Source organism: Hibiscus syriacus, unplaced genomic scaffold, assembly GCF_006381635.1.
Source record: "Hibiscus syriacus cultivar Baekdansim isolate YM2019G1 unplaced genomic scaffold, ASM638163v2 tig00111633_pilon, whole genome shotgun sequence".
Lineage (NCBI taxonomy): Eukaryota > Viridiplantae > Streptophyta > Magnoliopsida > Malvales > Malvaceae > Hibiscus > Hibiscus syriacus.
The window spans coordinates 176998-200450 of record NW_024063139.1 but is presented as its reverse complement, the minus strand read 5'-3'; the positions used below and the strand labels follow the sequence as shown (position 1 = coordinate 200450).

The window sequence follows — 23453 nt, the reverse complement described above, 5'->3', positions numbered from 1 at the left end:
AACATTTTAGGTAGCATCCAATATTAATATTTTTGATAAAAAAAATAATATTTTATATAACGCTTTACCAAAAATATTAAAAAAAATATTAACTTTCCAATAATATATTTCTTTAACTGTTTATTGAGACTGTTGTACTTTAGACATCCCATACAAAACACATGGGTGTAAGCAATAACATTGTAGTTTTACCATTTTGAACAACAGAAAGGTCAATTGATTTCACGATTTCCCATCTCTTCCTTTCCCCTTGGGAAACTATCGTATCTTCGTCAAACACGTTCAATATAGACAAAAATTTGGGTCTAAAAAGTTTGTTATATTGTTGTAATAACACTTATATTCAATAATTACTTAATAAAATATTTTTTAAAAAATATCTTAAAATATATCATTTTGACATATTTTTCAGAATGTAAGTTTTATAAGACGTGTCTTTGTTAACATTATAAGAAATTTGAACATAATTTTTAACATATTTGCGAGAACGCGGATTAATTGAACGACAATAGTAATATATCTATAAATTTTGTCTTCAACCATATATCGTCAAAGTTCATCCCTTAATAAAATGTTTTATAATATATTCAATGCATTTATTTTCCGTTCCTGAAAATCTGTGAAAAAAGCGATGACTGTTCTGCATGGAAGCCAACAAGGGCCCAAGGGTGGATCCAAGAGGTAAATGGGTAGTTATTTCTTTAAAATTTTAAAATTGTTATATATTTTATATTAAAATATATTTTATATTAAAATATATTTTCATCCATTAAAATTTTAAAATTTTAAATCTATTTCCTAAAATTTTATTTAAAATTTTAATAATTTAAATTTACCCGCAACATAAAATTATGCATACGAGCGACCTAAGGATTTTGATTGTATAAACCATCCAGCTGAAATTTACACTTACATCACGTGGTGAAGATTTGGTTCACATAGTTAGTCAATGATTTAACCTCTTGAAGCATCAATTCAAGCACATTCTGATTAAATGAATTTTCTAGGCATTATTATTATTATTATTATTATTATTATTAGGGTAAAGGAGAGTAATAGTTACTGAACTTTTCTAAAGCTTTCATTTAGGTTCCTTAACTTTTAAAACTTGCAATACAATCCCCTAATATTTAGTCCGTTTGCAATATGGTCTCCGACGTAACCGACCGTTTGACACTGTTACACTGTCGTTAGTACATTTGCAATATGGTCACTGAACTTTTCAAGTGCTTGCATTTAATTCCCCCAACTTTTAAAACTTGCAATACGATCCTCAATTTCATTCTAAACCCCAAATTCCTTTTCGATCTTGAATTTCCTTTTTCGCTTATCTCTTCTCATTTCCAGCGTAACTTTTCAGTCGAGGATGCATAGGAAATTCTAATCTAACTTTGAATTATGTGGAGGTGTTGACTTGAATAAGAGTCCATTAAGAGAAGACCCGACCAATGGACTATTGGGACCATCAACGATTCAAGGTGTAATGTTATATACATGTCATCTCAGGTGAAGCATAGATGTTCGATGAAACGCTTGTGAGAAAAAAAATGGGGTTAGAAATGCAGAGTTGACAAATACTACTAAGATGAACTAAATATCACTGTTGAAAGTCACCAACAAAGCTGGAATTATTTTGTATAAATAGCATATAATAATTTTTTCGTTTAATCATTGTGGTTAAATATTTTCCAACAGATGATCAAATATAATGAAATCCCAAACAACGCATTCACCTCTCAGTCTCTTTCGCTCACTTGCACTCTCGTTTGGTTTTTGTTCTTCAATTTTCCGCCATGTAAAATTGTAAACCCAAGCAGTGCTCTGTCTTTCAGCTTTTTATTTACAAAGAAAAAAATGGAGGAAGAATTGCTAGAATGCAACACCGATTGCGTTTATTTCTTAGCCTCTCCCCTCACTTGCAAGAAGGTATTTATTTTCTCTTTTGGGCTATCCGGAAGTAAGTTTTTCCTCTTTTGCACTTTCCCATTTTCAGCTCGCATTGTGTGTTTTTTGTTGAAATTTTTATGTTTCTGGAACTGCATGTCAATGATCTGGATATTCAGTGTTAGTTTTGAACCAAAACCATCTAATTTTCTTTCTTTCTTCTTAATCAAAACTTTTAGTACTCCTTGTGAAAGATATTTAGTCCATCAGAATAGAAGTGAAATAGGGTCATAGGCTAAATTTTTTATCTTCTTGTTTGGTTTTTCTTTAAATCATGGAATTGATTGTGAGTATCGGCATAGTGAAATCACCAGACTCAATTCGAGAGACTGTTGGTAATAGTTTACTGGAATTGTATTGATCTGACCTGTGGTTTTCGGCGTCTTGTGAGCTCGTATTCTTTTTAATAAGTTCATGTTGATTATGAGACTGATATATCGTGAACGAATTGGATTTTTTTACATGTTTTGGAAATTTTACTGTTGAATTGTATTGAATTATAGCTTTAGAAGACAATTTTGCATGCACGTAACTCGAAAGGCATCATGATAGGGTAGTATATTTGGAGCAGCTACTTGACCCTGTCATGATGCCTTTCGAGTTGCGAAAGAGACTGAGAGGTGAATGCTCTATTTGAGATTTCATTATATTTGATCATTGGAAAATCTTTAATCACAAGGATTAAACGAAGAAATTATTATATGTCATTTATACAAAATAATTCAGCTTTGTTGGTGACTTTCAACTATGATAATTAGTTCATCTTAGTAGTATTTGTCAACTATGTATTTCTAACCCCATTTTTTCTCACAAGCATTTCATCGAACATATATGCTTCACCTGAGATGACATGTATCTAACATTACACCTTGAATCGTTGATGGTCCCGATAGTCCCTTGGTTGAGTCTTCTCTCAATGAACCCTTATTCAAGTCAACACCTCCACATAATTCAAAGTTAGATTAGAATTTCTCATGCATTCCTGACTGAAAAGTTACGCTGGAAATGAGAAGAGAGAAGCGAAAAAGGAAATTCGAGATTGGGAAGGAATTTGGGGTTTAGAATGAAATTGAGAACTATGTTGCAAGTTTTAATAGTTGGGGGACCAGAATGAAAGCGCCTGAAAAGTTCAGTGATCATATTGCAAATGTACTAACGGCAGTTTAACGACGTCAAACGGCCAGTTACGTCAGGGACCATATTGCAAACGTACTTAATGTTGGAGGACTATATTACAAGTTTTAAAAATTAGGAGACCTAAATGAAAGTTTTAGAAAAATTTAGTTACCAGTACCATACTCAATGTATATCCCTTAGTCGCAACAGTGTGCAAGATCTAAAAACAATTGTGTTATTGCTATTATATTCCACCCGAACATGCAGAAAAGATCAGATTCGATCAGACTGTAAGTGAAATAAAACAAAAAGAGGTGGGCTTTTTCGTCTTTGAGAACATAAATACAAGCTTGCAGGCACGAAAAGATGGGAAAAATAACAACTTTTGCCTGTGGGGTTTTGCAAAAAAGCTTTTCTTGTACATCAACTAATCATTCAACTATGTCATGATTAAACTTCAGCCAACAAGGCAATGTGAACAGTGTGCTCTGATTATACAGCAACATCAACTAATCACAGTCCAACACCTGTAATTCTCTGTTTATTAATAATAATAATGATATTCCATGGGAAAAAAAACTGGGGAGCACATATTATATAAGCAGCTAGTGTTTGATGTAAATAGTATGTGATAAAGGGTTGTTAGAAAACAAAGACCTTTGATATATGGTGGATGTCGTTGTAAGGGATACTGGTCATTGGTGCCTTGCTGATTTAAATACAGCTTGGCTACTAGTAGTTTTTCCCTTCACATTATAGGGAGGAGGCCACCTTTTTTTTTCTGGTTTTACTCTCATCTTCTTCTAAAACCCTTGTCATGGTTAGTTTCTCTATAAGCTTCTTTGCTGCTTCTTGTTCCAGTTCTGACAGAAAAAAAAATGGCATGGAACTGGGGTTTTGTCATGAAAAATGTTGTTTTATGTTCAGTGTTTCTTCCTTACAGGCTGAGAAGATGAGCTTAACTGTTGCTGATGCAGTGGATTACAAGGGATTCCCTGCTGATAGGTCTATAACTGGTGGCTGGGTACCTGCAGCTCTCAGTTTAGGTACACCAAAAAACAAAAAGCAAAAACTCATCATTCATCTTCTTCATAATGAGTTAATGACTGTGCCTGATCTGAAACCAGTAGTAAACAGACAAGAAATCAACCTTGTCTCATGTCTTTGTTTGAGGCAAAACTGTTGAGTTTTGGTGTGTTTTTTTTTTCTTCAGGCATTGAAATATGTGAGAGGCTGGCAACAATGGGGATAGCAGTGAACCTTGTGACTTACTTGGGTGGGAAATATGCACTTTCCAAGTGCTACTTCTGCAAATGTTGTGACAGACTTCACGGGGACCTCGTTTATTCTGTATTTACTTGGTGGATTCCTTGCCGATTGGTGCTTGAGACGATACTAAACGATCGCGATATTCGCCTCGGTTCAGATGCTTGTAAGTTCAGAAACCAGAGTTTTTAATTGAAACCATCAAAAGTTTGCATTCAGTTTCTATATATGCCTAATGATGGTGGTGAATCAGGGGACTTTCCTGTTAGCTGTATCAACAAAACTGCAGCAACTTCGGCCGCCTCCTTGCCACGCTGCCGATGTAACACAATGCCAACGAGCTAATAGCTTTCAAATGGGAATTCTGTACCTTTCATTGTATCTAGTAGCATTAGGGACCGGTGGCTTGAAATCGAGCGTTTCAGGATTCGGAACTGACCAGTTCGATGAAAAGGATTAAAAGGAGAAGGCCCAGATGACTTATTTCTTCAGTCGGTTTTTCTTTGTTATCAGAACTGGAACTTTGATGGCTGTCACAGTGCTTGTTTACATCCAAGATGAAGTTGGTCGAAGTTGGGGTTATGGGATCTGCTCTGCTTCAACGTTTGTTGCACTTGTGGTGTTCTTTTCGGGAACGAAACGATACCGATACAAGAAATGTTCGGGGAGTCCCGTTGCTCATATTTCCCAAGTTGTTTCTGCTGCATTTAGGAAAAAGAAAGCTAAACTCCCTTCTGATATTTCCTTGTTGTATGAAGATCTCCCTGAGGCATCACGAATCCGTCACACCAATCAGTTACGGTATGCAATTTGTGATACCAAACATGTCTATCAATCGGTTCAATATAATATCAGTCGATAACCAACATCTTTCTTTGTTTTTTCATTCTTAGCTTCCTGGACAAGGCATCTGTTGTGACCGAGGATGATGACGGGCACAACGGTTCGTTCATGGTGAACCCTTGGAAGCTTTGTCCAGTTACAAGGGTGGAGGTGGTGAAGAAGATGATCAGGCTACTACCGATTTGGGTGACAACTATCTTATTTTGGACGACGTACGCGCAAATGATCACTTTCTCGGCGGAACAGGCGACCACTATGAAGAGAAACATAGGGAATTTCCTAATTCCAGCTGGTTCACTCACTGTCTTCTTTGTGGGGGCCATACTGATCAGTTTAGCTTTTTATGATCGTTTTATAATTCCACTTTGGAAAAAAATGGAAAGGCAAACCTGGTAAGACAAACATCATGTCAGCATCATATGCTAATCAATAACATTGAATTATTCACATAATTGCATGATTTGACATTAATCGAATAATGATTTGATCAATATCTGTCCACAGGGTTAACAAATCTGCAACTGATAGCCATAGGCCTCTTCCTGTCTGCCATGGGAATGGCAGTTGCAGCCATAGTAGAGGTGAAACGGCTATCGGTAGCAAAAAAAAAAAAAAAAACACAACGAAACCACCACCCTACCGATAACCGTTTTCTACCTGATTCCTCAATTCTTCTTGGTGGGTACGGGAGAAGGACTCATATACACCGGTCAGCTGGATTTCTTCATCACTCAATCCCCAAAAGGAATGAAAACGATAAGCACTGGCCTATTCCTCACCACTCTTTCGCTCGGTTTCTTCTTTAGTAGCTTGCTAGTTTCCGTTGTGAAGGTTGCGATAAGAAGCGGTGGAAAACAAGGATGGGTGGTAGAGAACATAAACAAAGGAAGATTAGATTTCTTCTATGGACTTTTGGCTGCATTAAGCTTCATTAACTTTGGATTATTCCTTCTTTCTGCAGCATGGTTCAGGAAGACAACATGTAAACAAGCTCCTGAAACAGAGATTGTCGTAAAATGTTAAGAACTTGTAAATAAATGAATCAAGCAACTAATGCATTCTCATTGATAAATGGCTTGATACGGTTTACATTGCTTATATAGCTTAAGTTGTTGAACCTTCAAGCAACATTATTAACAGAATTACAAACTGCTCCTAACAATTTGTGCTATTCCTAACAACCTTCCCTAATAGCCTGAGGTTGTAATCTTCTGCAGCGCAGCACATCCTTTGCACATGAATCTAACTGGAACCTTCTTGATCCATGCAGCCACCCCAATCTGCATATGCAAATGCAGTTACTCTCATTACTTCCTTTGATGGTTTAAAGACTAATCCATATTCAATAGTGCCAGCTAGATATCATAGAATGCGCTTGGCAGCCAATAGAAGACAGAATTACAAACTGCTCCTAACAATTTGAGCTGGTCACGTTGCATGTGTATGGATGAAGAAGGTTCAAGAAGGTTCCAGTTAGATTCATGTGCAAAGGATGTGTTGCGCTGCAGAAGATTACAACCTCAGGCTGTTAGGGAAGGTTGTTAGGAATAACTCAAATTGTTAGGAGCAGTTTGTAATTCTGTTAATAATGTTGCTTGAAGGTTCAACAACTTAAGCTATATAAGCAATGAAAACTGTATCAAGCCATTTATCAATAAGAATGCATTAGTTGCTTGATTCATTTATTTACAAGTTCTTAACATGGTATCTTTCGCTAAGGATCTTGGGGTCTTCGTTTTCATTGCTGCTTAGTTTCTCCCTTTTCCTTCAACATCATGTTTACCAATAAAAAGGTCAATGTGGTGTTGGATGAATCGAATTACCTGCTATGGAAACAACAGGTTCTTCTCACGGTGCGCAGTCATCGTTTGGAATGACTTCTTAATGGAACCATGCATATTCCGCCTGAATTTGTTGTTAATAATGAAGGTGCATCTGTTGTTAACGAGGCGTATGAAGTTTCTTGGAACAAGACAGTGCTCTTGCTTAATGGCTACTGTCAACGATCAGTGCTCCACTGCTGCCTCAATTAATTGGTGTTGAGTCTGCCTCAGCTGTCTAGAGCACAGTTATTTAGTTTTTTGCAAACAAATCAACCACTACAGTGATGGACCTGCACTATAAGCTACAATCGATAAGGAAGGGTGATGATTCCATGCGTGTGTACCTCACTCGCATCAAAGAGGTTTGTGATGCTCTTGCATCCTGTGGAAGTTCGGTTTCACAAGTTGAACACGTGGTAAGTATTCTCAAAGGGCTGCCAAGAGAGTATCAGTCATTCATGGCAGTTATTACATCAAGTTCTGAGACTCTATCACTCGATCGGGTTACTCAATGCTGGTTGACGCAGAAACACAGCTTGCTGGTTTTGATGCACAACCTGAGAACCTTCCCATGAGTGCAAGTGTGGCTCAAGGACAATTACATGGTGTATCAACTAGATCTGCAGCTTCCCATGAATTCAAACAACAATCCTCAACGATACGCAGTGGTCGAACTGGTGGTAGAGGTCGAGCACGACTTCAATGTCAATTGTGTGGTAAAAATGGTCATTCGGTTGATAGGTGCTGGTATAGATTTGATCGTGATTTTGCAGGAGTCCTTTCCACTAGTGCTCGATCACAGTATAAGGATGAATTGAGCAGCGTCAATTATGTTAATCTTAATAACGCTGCTTGTACGTGTTGTGCCAACAAGAATGGAGCAGGTGTTGTGTCTACGCAAACGACTGTGGCTCCTGCTGCAGCTCTAAATTCATCTCGTACTCAATGGATTGTGGACTCGGGTGCGACGCATCATGTCACTCCTGATGCCTCTCATATTAATCATTCAACTGATCTTGATGGACCAGGTAATCTTGTGGTTGGAAATGGCACTTCTCTTGCAGTTAAATCAGTAGGTTAATTTGTTTTAAGGTCATCTTGTCAAACTTTACGCTTTAATGATCTACTATATGTCCCTAAAATTACTAAACATTTGCTCTCAGTTTCGAAGCTTGTTAGGGATTATCACATCTACTTTGAATTTCATGCTGATGGTTGTAGTGTTCGCGATGAAGTAACATGCAAAGTCATCCTTCGAGGGAGGCAGACAGGTGGCCTTTATTAATTTACTTTGGATAGTTAGTCGAATGGTTGTAATAAGGCAGAAGCTTATGCAATACATGATACTTGTAGTTCCTTTGAACTCTGGCATACGAGATTAGGCCACCCAGCTTTTACTACTTTAAAATCAGTTTGTAATTCTATTTCTGTTAACATTTCAAGTAATGCAAACCAGCTGTGTGTTGCTTGCTGTTTGGGTAAAAGTCATAAGTTTCCATATGTTGATTCAACTACAGTTTATGACATACCATTTGAACTTGTGTTCATTGACCTCTGGGGGCCTTCACCATCTCCTTTGTAGATGCGTGTATGAGGCACATATGGGTGTATCTCTTGAAAAACAAGTCTCAGGCTATCACTGCATTTAGATTGTTCAAAACAATGGTTCAGACTCAATTCTCATTACCAATCAAAGCAATCCAAAGCGATTGGGGTGGCGAATACAGGAACTGGTCTGATGAATTGGCTCATGAAGGTGTTTTACATAGAGTCACCTGCCCCTATTCATCCGAGCAAAACGGGGTGGTTGAACGCAAACATAGACATCTAATAGAGTTGGCTCTCGTGCTTCTGGCTAGAGCCTCACTTCCAATCAAGTTCTGGTCTTATGTAGTTACAACAGCTGCATATCTGATAAATAGATTACCAACTAAGGTACTGCACAACGTGTCACCATTCGAGAAATTGTTTGCAAGGAAGCCTGATTATAACACCATGCGAGTGTTTGGTTGTAGATGCTTTCCATATTTGCGAGATTTTCAATCGCATAAGTTGATGCCACGTTCTCAAGAATGCGTTTTTCTGGGCTACAGTCCTCAACATCGAGGATTTCAATGTCTTGGTACAAATGGATGAATATTTATTAGTAAACATGTGAAATTTGATGAAGTTGTCTTTCCTTTTACAGTTATTAAACAATGTACTGGTCAACAGACAGTTCCTTCAACACGATCTGCAGCTCTCAAAATCACACCTAGAAGACATGCTGAATGTTCACATGATGTGGTCCATTCTATGGACTCGAGCAGTATACCTTCTCAGACAAGTCACGATGAGAATGATACGAGCCTTGTGAATGTTGTGCCTGCACATTCGAATCACTCGACTGCTGCTCTTCTACTCAGTACTACTCCAATGATTTATACTGAAGAAAGTTCTGAACATCAGTCTCTTGAAGTAGACAATGTGCCTACCCTTGGTTAATTCTCATCCAATGGTTACTAGAAGTAAGCATGGTATCTTTAAACCAAAGGTGTTCTTTGTTGGGGAAGATTCTGCTATTCCAGTTAATATTCATCAGGCCTTGCAACCTACTCAATGGACATCTGCAGTTCATGATGAACTTGCTGCTTTGCAACAAAATGGAACATGGTCTTTAGTTTCACTACCATATAGAAGAATAGCAGTCGAATGTAAATGGTTATTCAAATTGAAGAAGAATCCTGATGGCACAATTCAACAATACAAAGCAAGGCTTGTTGCTCAAGGGTTTTCGCAAGTTCCAGGACAAGATTTTAAGGAAACCTTCAGCCCAGTAGTTAAGTTTCCAACACTTAACATTATTTTATCTGTTACAATAACAAACAACTGGCCACTATGACATGTAGATGTTAACAATGCATTCCTTCATGGTGAGTTGAGTGAGGAAGTTTTCATGAAACAACCACCAGGGTTTGAGAAGGTGGCTGAGGATGGGACTAAGCTAGTGTGTAAGTTGCATAAGTCTCTGTATGGGCTGCGTCAAGCTCCCAGAAAATGGAACAACAAATTAAAACAAAGTCTGTTGCAGATGGGTTTTCGAATGTCAAAGGTAGATGCATCATTGTTTGTCTCACTTGCTCAAGGGGAAGTAACCTAAGTGCTTGTTTATGTAGATGACATTTTAATTACTGGGCAGTCCACTGTTGCAATTGATCGTGTAGTTTGTGCACTACAAGTCAATTTCTCATTGAAGGATCTTGGTGAATTGCATTACTACTTAGGCATTGAAGTTTAGCGTACCAATGATGGTATAATGTTGTCTCAAAAGAAGTTCATTTTCGAACTGTTAGCAAAGTCTGGCATGTCAAAAGCAACACCTACCAGTACTCCTATGGTGGTTTCTAATAAGCTTCAAAAAGAGACAGGGAAGCTTGTTGATGGTGCTCGAGAGTTTCGAAGTACATTTGGAGCATTACGATATGCATGTCACATGAGACCTGATATAGTTTATAGTGTAATTGCTCAAATCGTGCATGAACCTTGTGAGAATCATCTATTGGCTGCCAAGCGCATTCTACGATATCTAGCTGGCACTATTGAATATGGATTAGTCTTTAAACCATCAAAGGAAGCAATGAGAGTAACTGCATTTGCATATGCAGATTGGGGTGGCTGCGTGGATGATCAAAGATCCATGTCTGGTCAGTGTGTGCTAGTTGGTGGCAACTTAGTGTCCTGCAGTACAAAGAAATAGAAAGTTGTCTCCAGGTCCACCATGGAAGATGAATATCGCAGCTTAGCAGATACGGTTACAAAAGTTACCTGGATCGATGCATTATTAAATGATATTGGAATAATAAGGCAAGAAAGACCAATCATATGGTGTGATAATACAAGTGCAATATCATTGAGTGCCAATCCTGTTCAACATTCACAATCTAAACATGTAGATTTAGATGTGCATTTTGTCAGAGAAAAGATTGCTGGAAATCAGTTGGTTATTAGTTATGTACCAACAACACATCAGCTTGTTGATGGCTTCACAAAGCCACTGTCAAAAATACCTTTTGCATCATTCCGAGAGAAGGTACACGTTTGTTTAGCAAAGGAAGGAAGAGAAGAAGAAGCAGGAGGAATGTTAGATGAATGATTGAACTGGTCACGTTGCATGTGTATGGATGAAGAAGGTTCAAGAAGGTTCCAGTTAGATTCATGTGCAAAGGATGTGCTGCGCTGCAGAAGATTACAACCTCAGGCTATTAGGGAAGGTTGTTAGGAATAGCACAAATTGTTAGGAGCAGTTTGTAATTCTGTTAATAATGTTGCTTGAAGGTTCAACAACTTAAGCTATATAAGCAATGTAAACCGTATCAAGCCATTTATCAATGAGAATGCATTAGTTGCTTGATTCATTTATTTACAAGTTCTTAACATAAAAGAATCGACGATCGTAGAGAAATGATAGGCTTTTCCATAATGGAAATATCACTTGAAATCTGCATTAATCACCAGAGTGCTACTGCATAAATAAATTGTCTACATCATCGTAGTTCCCTGCTTAGCTTCAAGGTGTAAAATAAATATAACTGTTCACTGCAATTTGTTATTCTAAACCTCGTCTGTATGCATACACTTCTGAAATATTAATGTTTGATGTAAAAAACTATATTCTAAATCTACGACAAACTTGGATTTCCTGTCCATCCTTGAGTGTCTTGTGGTGCTTTGATTCTCCATCAGTCATGGTGGAAAATGCACATGCTTGATTCCTGGTTTCTCCATTACCAATACCAAAGTTTATGCGCCATCAAACTCTTTTGAAGGGCTAAGTGCACCACCAAAGTCAAATCATCATCATAAGTGGGAACTTGGAAAAAAAGTTTTACCTAGTTCCATATAAATTCTGATTTTGAAATTCCATTTGATCTATCCAATTCAATCTTATCAGACATCAAATTATGATATGAACTAGAAATTTCATTTGAACTATCCGATTTGATCTTATTAGATATCAAAATATGATACGAATATGACACAACTTAAAGCGTATAATAAACACGATACATCATGCTTAATATATGTATATCATATTATACACGATACATCATGTTTAATATATGCATATCATATTATACATAGACACAAAATGACTAATCTAATCTTTTCAAACTTTAGGAACATCCAACCCATAGTTCCAACATCAGGGAAAGGAGGGGGCACTTTCTTGAGAATCTGATGCGCTTTTTACCTTTCTTTTTAATTACTTTTTCTGTAAAGCTTGTGACCCCCAATAAATAAAATGAGAAAATCAATAAGGTAACCTGGAAAGTTACCAGAGGGAGAATGTATTATATAACAGGAATATAAAGCCAATTTCCCAGTAGGGATTATTACTTTTTTTTTTTAAACATAAACATCCTGAATCCAAATGCTATTTGTTCCAAATTTTTTTCAATTTTAAATGACCATAGAGAGGATAATACGAAGACTGCAATGGTGAAGAGACACCAAAAGCAGAACACCCACCACCCGGTTGTGATTTCCTATATTGTCCACTGGTTCAGAACATATAAAAATAGCAAGTTGATAATAGCATTTCAAGTTTTTTTAGGCTTTAAAAGTTCATATTCTCATACCATTAACTGAAAATGCATTGAACATAGACTGCAAGATGAATGAAGAATCCCATACTCCAATTTTACCTCTCAAAGTTCAAACAATGAAATAAACACACATTACTATACAAGCAAAACAAAGAAACCATGTGAGAAGAAAGAAACATATATGAATAAAAAAGAATCAAAGCTCCATCAATGGAAGGAGGACTTACAGAAATACTTGTCAACATCTGAAAGAGAATATACAAAATAAATAAATAAACAAACAAAATCACAGGGAATGTGAGATTCTTCTTCCTCTCCTAACATACATCAATTAGTTCAATAAGCAACAGATGCAAATCCCAACCCCTTTATATTACTAAGAAATGACCATAATAACTAAACTATGGACTCTCGAGTCTCATTTGTCATTTCCCTCGCCTTGGTTTTCCTCCTGCAACCTGTGAGCTTCCACGTCAGCTTGTGCAACTTTCTTCTCTGCTTCTTTGGCCTTCAAAGCCTGTAACTTGGCATGGTTGTAGTAAGCAACACCCATAAATGCAAGCCCATAACCAAATAAATTGATGGGTGTCACTGTATCCTTAATGACAGACCAAGAGAAGGCAATTAACAACCAGTCCTTAACAACCCCACCTACGTTCATTGTCAATGCAGAAGTCTTCCCAACGAGAAGGAAAACAGCAAGGTTCAGAGCAAAAGCACAGAACGAATTGGTTCCGAATACAACGAAATTGAATTCGAAACTCGACGTCTGTTTCAAAATTGGGTACTCAACAAAAATCCATGGCACCAAAAGGAAAACCAAACAGCAAGGTGCAACGTAATATAGAGAAGTAATCGGATTCAAGGTGATCCCTTTAGAAGTGAGCAGGATTTGGATCAAAACCAACCTGGTAGCCTCGAATGCAACGGCGCCTAACTGCAACAGGACACCCCATGTATCGAATTTAGCTTCCCCATAAGCTGCAATGGCGACCCCGAAAGAGATGGAAACCATGTTGATCATCGTGTCCGTCTTGAAGCTCTCTTTTTTAAAAAGAACACCAATGGAATAAACAGCGACGGGCATCAAGGCCTTGAGCATCTGAATGAAGGAAACGGATAAGTAAATGTAGGCTGAATTGGAGAGCCAGAGGCTGAGGGAATAAAGGGCGCCGATGGGTACGACGGAGGAGATGTAAAGGTCTTTGGACATGGAAACGGGCTCGACGACTTTGAAGACCTTGATGAGGAGGAAGGCGAGGGAAGCGCAGAAGGACATATGGATCATTGTAAGGGAGATGGGGAAAGGCCAGTTGTAGAGCTTCTTGTCGAGGATGTACTTGTTGTAGACAATGACGGTGAAGCTGAGGAAAATCCAGATGGAGACGTAGGTGTATGAGAGGATGATGCTCTTGATGACATTGTCGCTCAAGGAACCACCTTTTCCCATTGTTTTTTTAGATTCTGGGAGTTTGGGGGGAAGCGCTGAATGGGAAGAAGATAATGGTGATGATGATGAAGAAGAAGAAGGGGTCAGAGCGGATTGTGAGGGGAGGAGTTTCGTGGGAGAGTTTGAAGAAACGAAAATAGAATTATGGTTTTGAATTGAAACGTTGGCAAAAAGATGGTAGCTTTAGCCTTTAGCTTGTTGAAAAATAGACCATTTACCTTGGGCTTTTTTGCATGCTTCTATATATCGTATATTCTTTTCTTTTAAGTAGAATTACATGCAAGGCCAGTTGATATCAATGAGACAAACTAGATTATATTGAGTGAAATAATCACGAATTTTCGTTAATCAGTCAATAAATTAAATACCATACACTTTTTCTCACTCTATAGCAATAACCTTCTGCCTACACAATACATCAAAGCATTAATAGAAAATATACTGTTAGCATTATAAAATAGATGAACAAACCATTAGATTTAAAGTTTTAATCTTTAACACCACAAACTCAAATTATGAATCATAATCTGCAAATATATTAAGATTAAGAGGTTAAGCTTCAAATGACATGTATTAAGATTATATAAAATGCAACACTAAGAATTCTCAGAAGAAAAAATCCTCAAAAAGCTAAATCCTCGATTGAGTTCTTGTAAGGCTACAATACACTTTACGCAGCAGTCAAAAACAACATGGTAGAGTGCATCCGCTGCTTTAAAAGGCGTTCCGCACAAGTTTACAAAGAAGTACACATCGGCAACCAAGTTTAAGCTTTTCATGGTTTGAGCCCCGAAGACTGGTATTGTTCCATTTATGATGGCACTACATAAACAAATTGATGAGCATCAGAAAATTTTTATTACCATCGGTATATCCAACACAAAATTTCAAGACATGCAAATATATAACACATATATATCAATTGCATGCATATAAATATATTTATATTAAAATATAAATCTTACAATTATTAATTACATTTTGATTTTGAATGTAATTACGTAAGAAATGAAGATATTTTAGATAATAAATAAATAAAAATTGGTTTAAAAGATTAAAATCTTGTGCCAACCAATACGGACTGGTATGCACCGGTGTGGGCCAGTATTGACCAAAATAGGCACAGCACACACTGAAATTTTAACCAAAACGGAACCTAAACTAGTTGATACCCATATAAAACCGGTACTGGTTTAACTTTCGACACAATGTGATATCATGCAGTCAAACAATGCATTTTTTAGCAAGCATATAAATGTTCTAATATCAAAAACAGGCGGAAGGCACACAAAGGAACATACTGTACGTGGCTGTACCAATCTGCTCGGGAAGCTCCTTTATATCCACCTCAAACCTCTCTTGGACCTGCAACGTATTGAACAAATTAGGTCAAAGGATGACAAACCATGGGTCAAAACAATGTTTGGAAGTTGTGGACCCAAACCTGATTCAGCACATCAGAATCAGAAGCAGATGAAACAAATGTAATTGCAAGACCCTTGGTGCCAAACCGACCAGCTCTACCAACCTACCACCAAAGAACCGCGGAACATCATTCAGTATGTGCAGAAAAAAGAAGCAAGAGTGGTATGCAATTGAAACAAACACTACCCTGTGCAGGTATGTATCAGCAGAATCTGGCATGTCATAGTTGATGACAATGTTAACACATTCAATGTCAATTCCCCTTCCAACCAAATCTGTAGCCACAAGAATTCTTTTATGCCCCTCCTTACAACCCTTGTAGCAAGTTAACCTACATATCATAAATTAGCATTACAACCAAGGGTAAGAGATTTGGAGGCAAATATAATGGGAAAAGCCAAACCACAACACGTTTATGCAAGAACCATTAACAAAATAGGAAATCATGTTTTAAAAAATCCATAATACTGATATATATACAGCATACACCATAGCATAATACACAATCTAAGCGACTGAACCACCATATTTGGTGCATTGAAAAACATGATATGAAAAAACCATCCTTAAAACCTTACATAGGGATCATTATACAAGTAAAGTGTCGCAGCCGTATTTCGGGTGGGCCCGGAGTTGGGCTTCGACTTTAAAAAAATGTTAGAGTCGCCACTGATCATTTAAAAAACATTAAGATTGATCGGACACCATCTTACCTGATTTGTGTCTGACCAGAAATATGTTGGATTCAGGAGTCGGTTACAGTCAAGGAAGGATTAGCACTATTGGACTGCCCTTTCGGTACTAATTAATTTCCAGTTGTCTTAATTTTGAAAATTGTAAGTTAAATTAAAAGGTAAATTTTGATCCAGATTCCTTTAATGGATTTAAAAAGCGTACATTTGAAAAGTCAAAAAACCGTTAGATAAGTAAAATGCAGATATCAAAAGGAAAAATATATGTTAAATTATGATGCTTTAGGTAAAAAATATAGGCATGTTGAGGAACTAACAGAAATAAAAGCGTGTTTGTATTAAAACCCACAACAAACAAAAAAAGTCTATTAAATTATAAAAGTAAAACACAAATTGCAGGATTAAACAACAAAAGAAAAGAAAGGATAAAATAGGAATAAATAAATAAATTACCTAAAAAACAGGAAAAAGAAAAAAAATAATGGAAAAAGAATATAAATAATAAAACAGAACCAAAAATAGAGGAAAAATAAAATAAAAAACATAAAATAAAAAATATATAATAACATGTAGTATTTAAATAAAATCAGAAAAAGAGAAAAATATAATATATATATACATATAACAGTAACAAAAAAAGATAATAAAAAATAGAAAAGTAAAATAAAAATATATAAATAAAAAATGTTAGGAAAAAAAATAAAAAGCAGAAACAAACAAAATAAAAAAAATTAGAAAATAAAAAAAATATATATAAATATTAATGTTAAATTAAATAAAGAAATGAGAGAAAAACATATATATATATATATTATAGTATTTAAATAAATAAAAATAAGAATAAAAAGAGGAATTAAAACATGAAGGGACTAAATTGAAAGAATAATAACGTGGGGGTAAAATTTAAAAATAAATTAGGGATTAAAATTGATTTTAGGATTCAAAATGAATGTTTCAAAACAATGGGGGAACAAAACTATAATTTCCCTTTATTTCGGTAAAACACACGGATCCCAAGGTCCGTGGGTCGGTCAACGAGTAACTCAGGTTTGGTATAAATACCAAAAATCATAAACACCTTTCATAATTTCTCATTCTTTCAAACCGATCAAACACCCCCTTATTTCTCTAAAATGTTCTTCATTTTTGAATAACATGGCCGCTGGGTTCATATGAACCCAGATTCCGGCTGGTCGCTGTCTCGTCGGCCGTCGTTCATCGGCGGTGAAAATTTTTTTTTTTTTTTTATTTTCGAAAGCTCATTAAATCCACTTTTCAAAAATCGCGTTTATTTTCAAAAACGAGCCTCGGGGAAGGCTATATTTAAAAGAGACCCTTTGAAAGCCTTCCCCCTTTTCATCGGCTTTTTGATATTTTTCAGTCAAAAATGACGAGCAAAACTAACCATCACATGCAAAGCCGAGCAAGGTAACAAAAAAGATACCTTTTTATTCGCTTTTTCCTTTCGAAGATTACTAAACTTTGCTTCCGATTTCTCATTGTTTCTCTATTTTTTCATTACGTATTTTCTTGTCAAATTTTCCTCTGTTTTTTGTGATTACATGCGCATATAAATAGTCTTAAAAATCCTATTTTTAGAGACTCCTATTCGAACTAAACTTGTTTGTTATTGTTTGGTTTTGGCTTGTTTTGGTGTCCCACTAACACACGGTGATGTGTTTGTTGAGCCAAGAAAAATGGCCGGCGTGAGGTATGAGACGTGAGGAGTCTTTGAATGGAGATACGACGTTGAGGAGGTAGGGAGTTAGGGTCTCAAACCCTAACTGACCCGGGTTACATCTTGGAGTCAGTTCGGGTCTGAATCGGGTCTTGGGTTACTGGTTCGGGTTGTAGCTTAGGCCAACTGGGTTTTTTGGTTGTAACATTGGACCTGATACAAAACATGTAATAAAATAAATAATAAATATATATAATATATGTTCAATATAATATAAATATTATAAATGTATAACATATAACGTGTATGCCTTATGATGATATAAATATGTAATATATATGTAATACATAATATTACATAAAGCGGGACAAAATGGTGTGTCTACAACTGCCCCTCTTTGCTCATAATCGTGCAGCGGGAATAGGGCAAAGATTAAAAGACACCAATTTCGTCCACCATAAATGTATAATTTAACATCCACTATTACGGGAATCGATTCCCATTTTATCGAATATCCTCTGTCATAGAGTTGAAATTCGATGGTATGATTGATTTGTTGTAGCTAATTTGAACCAAATCACGAAATGACTCCCTTATCATGAGGTTAAGTTGAATCGAGCACGATATCCTTCGTCGGGAAGTTGACACCGAGCTCCAAGCATTGGAAATTAACCTCTGGATCATTTTCTGGCACCCAATATACTCTGTCGTGACGTTGAGATTTAACATGAAGACTTTGGTGTTGCTGTGTTACTGATGACTCATTTGTCTTGAACTTGGGTCAATCTTTTGGGTATGATATCCTTCGTTGTGAAGTTGAAATTGTAGGAAATCAGAAAGTGGCTTCTTGTTGCCACTTTTGACCTTGGTCTTCTTGTAATATCCCAAAATCAGGGTTAGTGACTAAAATGGAATTTTTGAAACTTTGAAGTATGATTTTAAAAGATTTTAAAATATAGGGACTTATTTGTAAATATTTTTGAGGGATTTTTTGTAATTATTAAATGAAGTAAAGGGTAAAATGGTCATTTGACAAGGAAGATTTTTATTTTCCCTTATAAGATAAGGAAACCACGTAGGAAGAGGGAAAAGGAAGTTCCAGAGTTCTTTTCATCTTTCTTCTTTCTCTCTATCGTGAACCAAGGTTGCAAAGGTAAGTCCTATTGTTAGATAATTTCTTGTTGAATTCAAGGTTTGTTTATGATCATTAGATGATAATTAAGCTTAAAGAAAGCTTAAATCATCTTAAAAACAAAGGATGGTAGAGTTCGGAGAGATTAAAGATTAAGGGTTTTTAAATGAAATCTTGGAATAAAGTTCATTACTCAAATTGGAAGATAAATTTGACTTGTCATCAACTTAATTAAGATATATGAAGTGATAGAATTGAATTAAGAACATATTGAAAAATTGGTATGATTATTGATTGCCATATGGAGAAAGGAATTTTGAGATTTAAAGGGTGATAAAAGAGTATAAATGAGTTTAAGTACGTATATAAGAGTTAAGAATATGGTAGAGGATGTAATATGAAGTGTTTAAGTAGAATTGGAGTGATTTTCAGGCTTAAAAATGAATTATGGGTCATGTGCATCGATGCACATTCAATGTGTTCCGATGCACATTCAATGTGTACCGATACATCAAGGGTATTTCCAGAAATTGTTCAGTGTGTATCGATGCACATGAAGTGCATCGATGTACCCATTAAAAATGGAAACATCGAATGCAATTAGTGCATCGATGCATAAGGAGTGCATCGATGCACCGCCTTAAAATTAAAACATCGAAGGTGATTTGTGTATCGATGCATGGGTAGTATATCGATGCACATGTTAAAGAATGCATCGATACACTGTAGAATGTATCGATGCACTTTAAGGGAAAATAAAATTAGGTCTTTCTTTTGGTCTAAGAAATGATAGATTAGAATACATCAATTAGATACTGATATGTATCAATGTATAAACATGTAGATATCGAGCACGAACAAGTTTCGGGATGACCATCAAGTTAAGATTCGATCGGAAGAAAGGAAATCATAAAAGGGGATTGGAACTTAGTGAGGCCAAGGTGAGTGCATACAAGTTAGTTTATGATGTTTAATGGAAATAAGACTTGCAACGAGTCTATTTCCTATATTAGAATGCATGAATTTATGATCATATGCAAATGTTTGATTTGGGTATATGTGATATATATTACAGTATGTATTAAATGATTTGTGTGAATACATGTATTATGATAAGTTATAGGAATTAATATGAATGATCTATATGATTACATGGGAATGTAAATATATGGTTATGGAACAAAGTATGTAATAATAGAATGTTATTTGAGTTACTTAACAATAAGTCATAAGATTACAGGCATATGTAACGTAAGTTATAAGATAAGAAAATATGAGCTTACATGTATTTGTAGATATATATATATATATATATATATATATATATATATATATATGAATAAGATATGATATATGTTTATGTAAAACCATGCAAAGTGATATGAGAAGGGAACTACATGATTATGTGATCATATGAGAATGAAATAAAGAGCAATATGATATATGCCATGAGATATATGAAAGAGAAAGTATATGTGATAAGTGAAAGTGAATCATATGATTATATGAAGATGTTCTACGTGCAAGTGATCTACGTGTATGTGTGATTTATATGGAAATGGATTACTTGAATACGTGTAATCTTATAAAAAATGTAATAATAAGAATATGTGTATATGTGAATGCATGATAACATAAATATTAATGCCCATGTTATGTGTCATGAGAGCTAGAGGTATAGTTGGCATGCCAAGAGTCGAGGGTCTAAGCGGTCCTTCGGGACATATATGTATTCCTTGGAACATGTGTGATGTCTTTTAAGACACATACTTGATCCTTTGTATATGTATATGATTCTTAAGGAATTTTCTACGTGGTCCTTAGGGACATTTTATATGGCACTTCGGTGCAATTCTACGCGGCACTTCAGTGCAATTCTACACGGCACTTCGGTGCAATTATACGTGGCACTTCGGTACATTTATACGAGTTGTGGTGACAGCATTAGTGCACAACCTCTAGAGATTCACATATCAATAGTTCTCACATATGTACATGGGCTAATCAAGAGATAAATAACAAATATATGTTGTGATATGATAAATTTTATAGCAAGAAAATGATGAGGTATAGATATAGTATATGATTAAGAAGGTTAAGTATATGTGCTATGTGATTAAATGATAAGTGACTAATGATGATTTATATGTATGCATGTATTTCTTAATAGATAATCTGATATGATTTATATGATGATGTATGTATTGCTTGGTTAATTGAATAATATGTTGAGTTAAAGAATATATATAAGAGGATATAATTATAAGATATAAATGATAAGAATATTGATAGTGAAATAAGGTTAGAGATTTAAAATAATGTGTGATATGTATATGTTATATATAATGTTATATTGTTTTGATGTGGCATTATAAGATGATATGTTCATGCATGTGTAAATAATTGGAGTTCTTTTATAATTTAATGCCTCACTAAGTCAAAGACTTAGCGTGTGATTGTTTCACACGTAGGTTACAGAAACGAGAAGAGAAGTTAAGAGGAGCAAGATAGGTTAGCACCTTCCTTACGAATATCAGATCAGAAACCTATGGAGTCAATGTATTTTGTGTTACAAAATTTAGTTGGCATGTAGCTACAAGATTTGGATTGAATATGCTCTGATTGGTTTGTAAAACAATTTAATTATAATTATTTCTATAAAGTACTCATTTTTTCAAATGATGAATTTAAGATTTTGGTGGATTTGTAAAGAAATATGCTCTGATTGGTTTGTAAAACGATTTAATTATAATTATTTCTATAAAGTACTCATCTTTTCAAATGATGAATTTAAGATTTTCGTGGATTTGTAAAGAAAAGAGTTTTGGAAAGTCAATGTGACATCTCAGACTCGGATACGGGTTGAGGGTGTTACATTTAATGGTATCAGAGCTAAGGTTTAGCCGATTCTAGGCTTAAACTGAAGGTAAAAGAGTTTAAAATGTTTACATGCCAACGTAGAGTGAAATTTTTTTGATTTGATAGTGTAAGGGGTTGTTGTCTTGATAACAGAATAAGATTAGTTTAATATAGTAGAAATCTGATCGTGATAATTTTAAAGTAAAGTGAAAGGCAATATTCCTGATTGTGATAGCAATTCATCTACCCTGGCCAGACAGCATGAAGAGCAAACACATCAGGAAATGCCTCATAAGATCAAAGATTGATTTCAGGAAGTTGAAATCATATTAAAATAGTGATAGCAGGTTTTCACAGTTTCGAATCGGAAAATTGAGGTGAATTATTCTTATTATTTCATGGATAAGATAGAATATGGTGAACAAGTATCACCATAAAAGTGTTAAAAGATCAAATGATGCAGTGAGAATTGGTGAAAGAGTTCAAGAATAAGTGTATAAATGACAAGCGTATAAGATGTATAAAGTTAGAGCTTATGAGTTTGAAACAAAGGAATAATATTGAGTCTAAGCAAGAGTATGTATATGATCAGGGTTTGTAGTAGAGATGGGAATAGTTAGCGTTGGCTAACAGAGTATGTGATGAAAATGTACCGTAATTATAAGATTATAAGATATGGTCAGGTTAAGATAAATTAAATATGAAGTGGATCTGGATACAGTTGTATAGTTGGATCTTAGTAATGTGAGATAGTGAAGGAAGTGGGAATTTGTATATTTGAGTAAAGTTAAAAATTGATAAGAAGAGTTTCAGAATGGATACATCAGTGATCAGTTTATAAGACAAAGGAAGTTAGAATGTTGAGTTTGAACAGCGAAAATTACAGGATATATGAGAATATAGGTGAATTTGATAAGTTAAGCAAACTAATTTTGAAATAATTTCAATGGGAAATGATGTATATGATTGGTTGATTAGGACCTGTGCCCTAGATTGAACAATTGTTATTGACTAGCTGTCAGAGAAAATGAGATAGAGTTACAAGATTGGAAGAAAAGATAAAGTTGAGTTAATCAATTGTGATGTGGATCTGAATATAGTTGTTTATTTTGATCAGATAACTATGATGTAGATAAGGAGATAAGTAATTGTATGGAGCTTTAAAGAAAGAAAATACAAGTATAAGAGATGGTAAAGAATGAGGTTTGTATAAGTGAAATTGATTATCGAAGTTATGAAAAGGTGATAAAGATCGATAATCAGATATGAGTATAAGTGATAGGAAAATAGTAGGTGAACATGAAAGGAAAGATATGATTTATGTATAAGGAGATTTTGATTTTGAATGAATAAAGGAATAAGGGAATAAGGAAATGAAAAGGATTGAGTTTAAAGGATCAGATATGATAAAGGTTATATGAAAGTGTAGATGATAAGTTTGATATATAAGTAAGAGAAGTGTGTAAGGTGATGTGAAAGATTGCTTAATTTCGTAAAGTGTATGTTTAATCATATTTAAAGAAGATTTAAGGTTGTGTTCTTGGTCAAATGATGATGAACAAAGAGTTTGATTATTGTTATAAGGTAATTAGAGATGGATGTTACTGTCTACGTGATGAGTGACATTATATGGAATTTTT

At 35.3% G+C, this 23453-nt stretch overlaps 2 protein-coding genes and 1 pseudogene across 2 annotated transcripts in view; 1 reads left to right on the top strand and 2 right to left on the bottom strand.

Moving 5' to 3' along the window:
• Nucleotides 1-231: 231 nt before the first annotated feature.
• LOC120166243 (probable sugar phosphate/phosphate translocator At5g25400) lies at nucleotides 232-14189 on the bottom strand. Its single transcript, XM_039175550.1, has 2 exons — nucleotides 12975-14189; nucleotides 232-242 (listed from the first exon to the last, which is right to left on the bottom strand). Exon 1 carries the CDS (start codon nucleotides 14025-14027, stop codon nucleotides 12996-12998), a length of 1032 nt encoding a protein of 343 aa, XP_039031481.1. The 5' UTR covers nucleotides 14028-14189; the 3' UTR covers nucleotides 232-242; nucleotides 12975-12995.
• On the top strand, nucleotides 3833-6592 carry LOC120166216 (annotated as a pseudogene).
• A 624-nt stretch (nucleotides 14190-14813) lies between the features above and the next one.
• The window catches only part of LOC120166215 (DEAD-box ATP-dependent RNA helicase 15-like), a 48588-nt gene continuing 39948 nt past the window's right edge, over nucleotides 14814-23453 (bottom strand). Inside the window, exons 3-6 of the mRNA XM_039175536.1 lie at nucleotides 15639-15783; nucleotides 15472-15555; nucleotides 15329-15392; nucleotides 14814-14849 (exon numbers count right to left, since the gene is read on the bottom strand). Of these exons, the coding sequence (XP_039031467.1) occupies nucleotides 14839-14849; nucleotides 15329-15392; nucleotides 15472-15555; nucleotides 15639-15783 (304 nt within the window). The 3' untranslated portion in view covers nucleotides 14814-14838. The remainder of the gene's footprint in view (nucleotides 14850-15328; nucleotides 15393-15471; nucleotides 15556-15638; nucleotides 15784-23453) is intronic.

Excerpts from the sequence above, each read along its gene's own strand:
- LOC120166243 (XM_039175550.1), bottom strand. The coding sequence starts at position 14,027 with ATGGGAAAAGGTGGTTCCTTGAGCGACAATGTCATCAAGAGCATCATC.